The 9815-nt window shown below is 40.6% G+C and overlaps 1 protein-coding gene across 1 annotated transcript; it reads right to left on the reverse strand.

The window, feature by feature from the left end:
• Positions 1-5786: 5786 nt before the first annotated feature.
• Positions 5787-7260, reverse strand: LOC115763884. Its single transcript, XM_030706660.1, has 3 exons — positions 7175-7260; positions 6564-6918; positions 5787-6434 (listed from the first exon to the last, which is right to left on the reverse strand). Exons 1-3 carry the CDS (start codon positions 7258-7260, stop codon positions 5787-5789), a joined length of 1089 nt encoding a protein of 362 aa, XP_030562520.1.
• Between the last annotated feature and the right edge of the window lie 2555 nt (positions 7261-9815).

Genomic DNA, 9815 nt, shown 5'->3' on the forward strand with positions numbered 1-9815 from the left:
TGAGACCGCAGCAAAAAAAAAAAAAAACGAAAACAATAACAACCCCCCAGCCACGCCCTTATGTGCTTCACAGAGGCGGAACTGGGGCGTGGGTGTGATTAGTGGCTCACATTTGCGAGGCTTGGCCCAATTTCATGGCATTTAATTAGCATTTTGTAATACATTCGTAATACCCGCGAGTATTTTGACTTGTTCTCGCTGTCCTTGTTGTTGTTGTGGTTGTTGTTTCAGCAGTTGTACTTTTAATTTTAATTAAATTGCTCAGTTGTCCAGCGGCGGTTGGGCTGACGAGTGCATGACAACGACGCCGCAGAGCACTTAAACCCTGGTCTGGGGCTCATATTATGCAAATGTGCTTTGGGCTAATCGTTTGGGGCCACGAACACACCCCCAATGCATATGCTAAATGGTTAAGGCTACTCCAGATAATATAGAGGACAGCAAAATATATCTATTAAAACGAACTTTGAGTGCGCTTTAATGCAGCATATTAGTCATAGAACTGAAACTAGATAAAACGATTATTTACTAGGCAATGTGTAGCCAAATCTCATTTCAGTTTATGATACTTTCTTCTTAAATAGGCGCAAGTAATCGAAAACTTATGAATATATAATCGATTACATTATCGATAACATATTTGGAACAGCAATTTGGAGATGCAAGATTATTTATTTGATAAAGCTTGCTACAAAAATTCGGGTATTTGTTTAAGGCTTAATCGATAACCGATAACAATTGTATATATAATAATAGATAATATATACAAGGATTTGAAGGATTTAATTTCACTCTAAAGATGTTTTTATAAAACTTAATGTTTTTTAAATTTTCCTAATTTTTTAATGAGTTTGTTTAAATGCATTCTGTGTCTATTCAAAGTAAATATTCGATAGATTTTGTTTAATTTTCACAGTGTTTACAAAAGAATTTCATTCTTTTTAGAGTTACACAGCACTGAACCGTTTCTTTACTTGTTTAATCAAAGCATAAAAGTTCTTACATATTTGTCTTTCTGCGATCTCTAAAGTAGGCTTTCAGTCTCTCGCCTTGAGTTTCTCTCGCGAGAGCATTTGTTTCTTATATTCCGCTTTGTGTCGCATTCGTAAACGCTTTCTGCGCCTAAAACTGAAACTGTTATAAGTGTTGCTACAACAGAAATAATTATTAAAAAAAAAAAAATGTTTCTGAAACCCCCAATTATTTTATATTTCTCTCAAGCGCCAAACGCTCTTTAATCACATTTCGAGCTGAATCATTCCGAGGCGTCGCAATGACAAGCAATTAAAGAGTATCTGAAGTGTGTTCTTAGTTTGAAGGTACACGTTATCGCCGCTCTTCTTCATCCACATCTTGTTCTTTTGTGTATCGTAAATAAATGTTATTGTTGCATCTGCCTCCCAGCTAAGTGCCACATTTCAACACCTCGAACAATAAGGCCCAGCTTGTCGTTATCTGCGCTACGAAACGGTCATGGAACACACTTAACCCATTTTTGTGCCAGGCAACAATAAGCGGGGGCGTGTCCTGGGGAATCGATGGGCCCCCAGATGATGACCAGGTTGAAAAGAAAAGAGACAGTGAGAGAGAGAGAGAGAGGGGGGTGTAGAACTCTAGATATATGCGTATAAATAATGACTCGAGCGTTGAGTTAATGATGACTGTGCGGCTTTTCTGGTTGCCCCACGTGGCAGAACAATCCAGTCACCACCCGCAGCAACCCCCATTCGCCATTTAATTGCCACAAATTAATTAAATTAATGAATTGTTTGCCATTGCAATTTTTATGCTCACCACAGAGCCCGATGGCATTTTCTAATCATTCTCTAACAAAATTAGGCGAAGGAGGCGTGGCAGACTAGAAAATCCTCCCAGCCCACCTCGAAAGACAAATGTGCAGTGCGTCGAAATTGCAGTGGTAATGTTTTATTTATTTATTCATCTCATTTATTGTTGTCACTGAGAGTGGCGATAAAAAAAAGAGAACACAGCTGGAAATTTAATTTTGTATTGCGAATACATAAAATGATATACATGAGAATATACGATATATATATATATATATATATATATATATGGATATATGTACAGTGTACATCTTTTATGAGACTTATAAAGTTGGGTTGGAATTATAAATAAAGGAAAAAGCCATCAATGGAAATTGAAACGCACAAATTTCCATTGATGGTTTTTCTGATCGCATATTATGGCACTTTTATTAAACAAAGGCCAGAATGTAATGACAACGATAAACGTTTCACTTAACCGGAAAATTTTTTACATATATAAATAAAAAGGTAGATAGTTTTAGATATCATTGCAATAGTTTCTTTCCCTTAAATGCAGCTCATTTGTCAATTTTTTGAGCTGCCAACTCAATTGTTGCTGCTTACTTGTTTAAAAGTTATTAAAAACTCAACTTCAGCCAATTGAAAATCTAAATTAAGTGCTGCCAATGTAATAGAGTCATTTTAAGATCGAAATAAAGTACTGCCAGCTTGGCTTAAAATTATACTGAACAAAGTGCAATCAGTGCAGCCAGCTAATGACATTGTTAAAGAGACTGTCAATATCTGTAGAGTGTTACCATAATAATCTTCTAAATCTGTTGAAAGATATACATTTTAAAGCAAGTGCTTCCCATTTCGTTTTGCCAAGGCTCAGGCTTTTAGTACTGAATAAACTGCTGACAGTGTTGGAAATTTGTGTGATTATTTGATTAGCTACTAAAAAAAACTTGTTGACGCATTTTCTTTATTATTTATTTTGAAAGCTGTGTATACTTTGAATCCTCAACTTCGTGAGGATTAAATCTGTTCAAATATCGTCAAAAATCCGTATTAGAAGTCCCGCAATCCAATTCCAGCCCAAACAGACACACATTCATTTCAAAATAACTCGTAGATCATCTGCAAATAATCAATTATGTTTCGACCATATAAAACAGCCATATATCGAGGGCTTTACATATGCAAATTCTCTCATTTCCGTTGTAAATCAAATGAATTGGAAAAGTAGACCATGGCAAATATGGCCGCCAAGCAAGCGGGTCAGCTATGCGCCCACATATATGCACAAGGTGGAATTCTATCCTTTGACGTGCTTGCTTTGCCTCTGGCTACGCTCGGCGTTGCCACTTGTTGCCTGTTGTCGCGGCACGTTGACGCCATCTGGCGGCCATAATAAACGTTTGCATGGAGCCAGAGAAATTGTGTCCTCTCTCCTTGCCGCCCCCCTAAACAATAAATGTCATTTGGTTGACACATCAACACTTTATGTTTGGCCTTGCCAGATGCCATGCCCATACCAGAGCCCAAAGCCTTGCCAGACGGGCAATTTGGCGTCCCTCTCACGCCCACTCTACCCCTGTTTCTCGCTCTCTTTCTCTTATTCTCTCAAATACACAGTTATACAAATGAAAATCTTGCACGCTTTTAATATCGCCTGAAAGTATGCAGCAAATGTTTGACATAACAGAGCAATGGAAAAGAGAGAGAGAGAGAAAGGCAGAGAAATAGAGAAAGAGAAACTGCGAAACGGAGAACGAAGCGTTTTGTATGACACATTTTTATGAGCTAGAGCGCGATGTAGTAAAAATTATTGCCAAAAACGAAAATAAAGGATGAGCCCATGGACATAAACAAGCGTCCCCCCTTTAAATCCACCTCCGAGTGCAGTGGTAACCCCATCCTATAACCCTGTCTCCCCTCCCCCTAATGCCTGCTCGTCACTCATTTGGAATTTTGTGCGTAATTTATATTTTGGCTGCTGTGCAGAGTGACGTCAGAGCTTCGGGCTGGGGGTTGAAGTTCTTGCATTGGATTTCCTTTGCTAGTCTTGGCTGCTGATACTGTGGCATGTCTCGGCCGGGCGTATAGCTTTGCTGCGTTGTAGTTTATGGCTTCAATTTGCCCAAATGAGTCGTTAATTTTGACTTTTCATGTGACACCCGCCGCCGCAACCTAGCCCTCTCCTAGACGAGTACGCACCACAATCCTGACCGGCGACCCTTGCCGAGTTAGTTTTCCAGCCACTTTTATTGTAATTTTGTGGCCTTTAATTGAATTTTATTAGCATTTGTACTTATTATTTGCTTTCCCTTTTCCTCTCTCTCCCGCTCACATTTAATCGTATACTTTATTTCCCAAGAAACTTCGGGGTTCCATTCCTTTATATACTTGCCCTGGCCCGAATAGCAGGGTTCGGCCATTTAATGTTTTGTTTGTGGATGAGCAATTCCAGGGCTAGAGACTAGATGAAAAAGGCATCATGGAATTGTTTCTCGCAATTACTATGATTATTTAAGTGCTGCGCTCTAGAAATATTTACCATTTAATTTGACTAACTTTTCTATTATAACTTTTATCTCTTTACAGGTAAGTGATTGCGAATGAAAATATCGTAAAATATCTCCTTAAGTACGAGTAAGAAATTTGTGTACTTAACTCAACTTTATAGACTAAAGAATGTTGACAAAAACTATATAAGATTCCTTAAGAATCTACCTAACTTTATTTGCTTAGAGTAACTAGTTCATTATATTCTTGCAGAGGGTATTATAATTTTTTCGTGACATGTGTAAAGCATAGAAGGAGAAATCTCCGACCCCATAAAGTATATATATTCTTGATCAGCATCAACAGACAAGTCGATATAGCCATGTCCGTCTGTCTGTTTCTATGCGAACTAGTCCCTCAGTTTTAAAGCTATCTTTATGAAACATTGCAGAAGTCCCTCTTTCTGTTGCACGCAGCACATATGTCAAAACAAGCTGGATCGGACCACTATATCATATAGCTGTCATAGGAACGATCAGTCGAAAATTAAGTTGTAGTGTGAAAAAATATTTTGATTTTCAAGATATCTTGACCAAACTCGGCATTTATTAGTTTTACTATACTCCTCATATATATGCAAAATCCTATTAAGATCGGACTACTATATTATATAGCTGCCATAGGAACGATCGGTCGAAAATCAAGTTGTTGTATGGAAAACTTGTTTGTCATTCAAGATATTTTGATTAAACACGGCATTTAAGGATTTCACTATGCTCCCTTCATTTTTGCAAAACCTTATTTACATCGGACAACTATATCATATATTTGCCGTAGAAACGATCGTTCGCAAACAAGGTTCTTGATTAAAAATCTTTTTTGTTCATCAAGATATCTTGACCAAGTTCGGCATTAACTATTTTCCCTGAGCTTCTTAGATACGGGAAAAGCTCTATAAGCATTATGAAAATGTTGGGTCTGCAAGGGTATTAGATCTTCGGCTTGCCGAATATAGCCTTTCTTTCTCGTTTTATTTTCTATTCGTACCCATTTAACTGAAACCTTAAATCTTAAAGACAGTTTCTTCAGCATAGCTGGCAACTCTGCTTTGAAAAACATAGCTACTTTGTCTAATACCAACAGGCTGGCATAGCTTTGCAGGGTCTTGAAACACTGTGTTCACAGAATAGCTCTGTATTGCTAACCGAGTCCAAGCCAAGCTTACTTTTTGCTGCTCGCTAAAAACAGTTGGCAACTCTATTTAGCAGCATTCTCTTGAAGTGTTGAGAAATGCTTCAAAAATGTCAATTATATATTAGATCTTTACTACAAAAAACGTCAAAACATAACATTGTTAATATTTAATACTAACGTAAGAATTGAAGTTTGACTGCAGATTGACTCAAAAAGTATGCTAACAGCTAATAACTAAACAGCTATAAACATAATCCTATATAGTCTCCATATATCCTCTCATAATGATATATAGTCTATATATGTATGTAATGTCTAAATGCGATATCTTTTCGCTTTGATGCGATTTTTGCGTTTCTTGCGCGTTGTCAACTTGATGTAGCGCACTTTTCCGGCACTTCCTTCAGTGCTGCCCATGCCCGAACCTGTTTCGTTGGGTAAACGCTGTCGACGTGCTCTCGAAAGTGTGGGCGTGGCTTTTGTGCGTCGCGCATAGCTGCTGAAAGCTGTGGGCGTGGATTGCCAGCCAGCATGGCCAGCGTAGCCAGTGTGGCCAGTGCTGCCAGCGTAGCCATTGTTGCCATATTCGTTATAGATGCTGCCATAGTGCGGCGCAAAGGCGTTGCCACCCACATCATTGAGAAACTCGTCCAAACTGTATACGGAACTGAGCGCATTATTTTGCCCGCTAAATGCTGCCGCGCTGTCATCCTCATTCTCATCCTGGTTGTCGCCTAGTTCCGTCCATGCTTTGGCTGCTTCCAGGTAAGGTTCCTGATACTCATTGAACTGCTCCTCGCTGCTCAGCTGCGGCTGCGGCTTGCCGCGCAGTTTTCTCACAAAGTTTACCTTCTTGCGTTTGCGCTGACTGCCGCCAAATTTTGACAGATATTCGCGCTGCAGTGCAGCCATGAAGTTCTCATTGAGCAGCTCGTTATTCTCCAGTTCCGGTTCCGGCTCTGGCTCCGGCTCCTGCTCCGGTTCTAGTTCCAGTTGCTGCTCCAAGCGCTGCTTCTGCGCAGCTGTAATAGCCGCGAACAGCTGCTGCAGCAGTTGCTGCTGCTGCCGTGTGGAGCTGCTCTTAAGCTTTACTGTGGCCATCGTCGGCGCTGGCGTCGCTGCCGCTGCGACCGCCTCTGCCTGCTGCTGATTGTAGCTATCGAAGAGCGCGGGTCCATAGTTGGGCGTCAGCGTGGGCATGGGCATGGGCATCGGCATGGGCATGGCCATAGGCGTGGCCATTAGCTGCCTCAGACTGGGCGCCATGCTCCCGCTACCGCTAGCCGTTGTCGTGTAGCCCAGCAGCGAGACATGCGGCTTGCCCATTGGCGCCGACACTGGCCCCAGCTGCTGAGGAGGTGGCAGTGGGTGTGGCAAGTGCTTGTAGACCTTGTGAAAATGCGTATGCTGACGCACAACATCCGGCATGTGCAAACGTATGTGGACCCTGGGCAAGAATATTTAGATACACAGCAATTTATTTGCACAACAGTGTCCTTATGCTCTGGTCACAAAGTGAAATACGGGCGTATTGGCTATGTTTATTTTATTGGCAGTTTAAAAGCCACTGCTATGTGGCTACAGTTTGAGAGTCACTCGCACAATAATCAAGAGAACTCTGAGCATTTTTACACACTGTGAACAGAGCATGGCGATTTCGTCTACACCCGACTGTGAGACTGTTGCTGTCATTTGTGGCTTACCTTTCGCCGCTGCTGGCCGCGGATGCATCCGTCTTTAGCCTGGCCCAAATAAGCCACAATACAGCAATCGATATGCGTGCGGACATGGCGAATGGCGCTTTATCCTGCTGCTGCGGCGTTTATCCTGGCGTTCGGATGCGTTTAAAGCTGGATAACTTCTGCCAGAGGCCGCTGCGTTGGCTCCTACTTTTATTGGCTCGCGCGAGTTGGTAAAAAAAAAAAACGGAAATAGGTTGAAAGAAAGGCAAACTACTCACAGATCACATTTCGCTATAGACTGGAGTGTTGCAGGGGCGATGGTAAGGGAGGGGGTTGGGGGCAGGTAGGATTGTGTGGCAGCTACCTCACCTCACGTTTCCAGCTGCTGCACTTTTGTGTGAATGCAATTTTCCATTTTACTTTGGAGCGCTCGCATTCGCGGCATCAACTTTTTTCCTTCTCCTTTATGCTTTGTGTCATTCGATAGCTTTGAGCGAGTCCACCGTATCTGAGTAACCCATGAAAAGCCATTGAAAACGCATGCGTAGCGTTTTCAATTTCATTTTCATAGTACAATATTTTTCTGTTTTTCGCTCTTGCTTCATATTTTTTTTATATCTCTTGGGTCTTGCATTTCGATTCGCTCAGCTTACGCATCGCTGGATGCCATAAAAGTTAATAAACCCAGATCACTGCTCCCAGTTCCCAGAGACAAGCCCGGACCATAGACCTTGACAATAATGGCGAATGGCAGTCTAGCAGATGTAGAAGAAGAAAAATCATTATGTATGATCAAACCGATTGGCAAAATGAGAAGGGGGCATGATATAAGGCAGGAATGAGAAGGGGACTGGAGGTGCAACTGGAGGTAATCTCTATAGATATGGTAAGAGAATAATAAAATAATGAGAGAAACAAATAGAAGCGGGCAGCAAGACCTTTGAATAGGCTTTCGAGAAACAGTTTTTGAAAAATAATATAATAGCCTCTGTCCACTGAACAAATTTCTTAAACATTTCTGAAAATGTCACATTTTTGCAAATGTGCGAAATGCGGCCTGTGCGTTTCCCCATAAAAAAACACATTTCACACGTCTTTCAAAAAAGGCATATTTCTGAAAAATGTGTTAATTCGCCCCGAACATTTCGTGTATTTTGTGATGATTAATTGAGATTTCTATAGATGTTGTGAAAAATGGTAAAGTATCATAATCATAAACATCTGATATATCAACGAAAGCAACCGGTAACTTTAAATAAGAAATTTAATATTAAAATAATCCCACAGTTTTTAGAATTTAAACTTGGCGAAATCTCGAAAAGAGCACCGAAAATGGAGCCCTTACTTCGAGAGCGCAACTTTTGAGTTTTGGAAGAAAAACCTTACGGTGCTTATGTAAATTAAAGCAACTCGATCAGCTGTTTATTTAAAGAAGTGGTACATTTGCCACTCCCATGTTACCGACAACAGGTGGATTTTAAATTAATGTGAAATTTTAAAATGTGACATTTCTTACTCCAGTGGACAGAGGTTATAAGTAAAGAATTGCGCCGAGGAAATACTGATTAATTCCAGCTAGTATATTTTTATACCCTGAACCCATTAAAAATGGGTATAAGGGTATATTGTATTTGTGCGAAATCCAAATATATGTAACAGGCAGAAGGAAGCATCTCCGACCCCATAAAGTATATATATTCTTGATCAGCATCAATAGCCGAGTCGATCTAGCCATGTCCGCCTATCTGTCCGTCCGTCCGTCCGTATGTATGAACGCAAGGATCTCAGAACCTATAAGAGCTGAGAGATGTAGGTGCTCCTAGGGCCTGCGCAGATCGAGTTTGTTTCCGATAATTGATAACTTACTCCGTTTCCAAGCAATCGATAAAAATCGTTATCGATATCCTGTTTTTTGGGCAATTTTGGTAAATAAAAAGAGCTAAAGTCACCAAACAATATAGCTTCTAAAATAGAATATATATATTCATTTGATGTTGGAAGAAGAGGGTTCAGGGTAACCCCTAGTCGGGAGCTCCCGACTAGAACCTCTTACTTGTTAAGATTAATCCAATGCCTGATCAAACAAATAATCAGTTATATTTTCCTCCCGCTCTTAAACTTCTCTTCCTCTTACACACTTCTCCTCAAGTATCCTCGAAATACTTGGAATATTTTTATAAACTTTAATTGGCATAACGATTCTTCAGCTCTTGGCTCCACACACAACTCTTTTGCGCAGACTTAGGTAACCTTGGATAAGTGCCAAAAAAAATAGCTTGAAAACAGCCAAAATAAAAAATGAAATAAAAATAAGGACAACCGGTTTTCCAAGTCACTAAACAGTAAAATGCAGGGGAAAAAGAGTGAATTCGGCGGGTGGGGGGCGTGGGGTCGGGGGCTGAAATCGACTGCAAGCGACGCATTTTTAGCAACACCCTCGATAAGGAAACGTCTGTCTAAGGTTGAAAAGTACCAAAAAGTAATGCGGCGAAGGCGCAATGAAAGTGTTTTTGCCAAGGATAACCACATTAAATGTTGAGATGAACTTTAAAGATGCCGTTGCAATTGGAATGGAGTGGAAAAGGGTTCTCCCAGGGATGGAACTGCTTAAGAAATTGTCTGGCAAAAGGTGAAAAACTTGAAAACTAAACGTTCAATGGCT

This window comes from Drosophila novamexicana, unplaced genomic scaffold, assembly GCF_003285875.2.
Source record: "Drosophila novamexicana strain 15010-1031.04,08,12 unplaced genomic scaffold, DnovRS2.1 tig00000770-arrow-pilon, whole genome shotgun sequence".
NCBI classification, from domain to species: Eukaryota; Metazoa; Arthropoda; class Insecta; order Diptera; family Drosophilidae; genus Drosophila; species Drosophila novamexicana.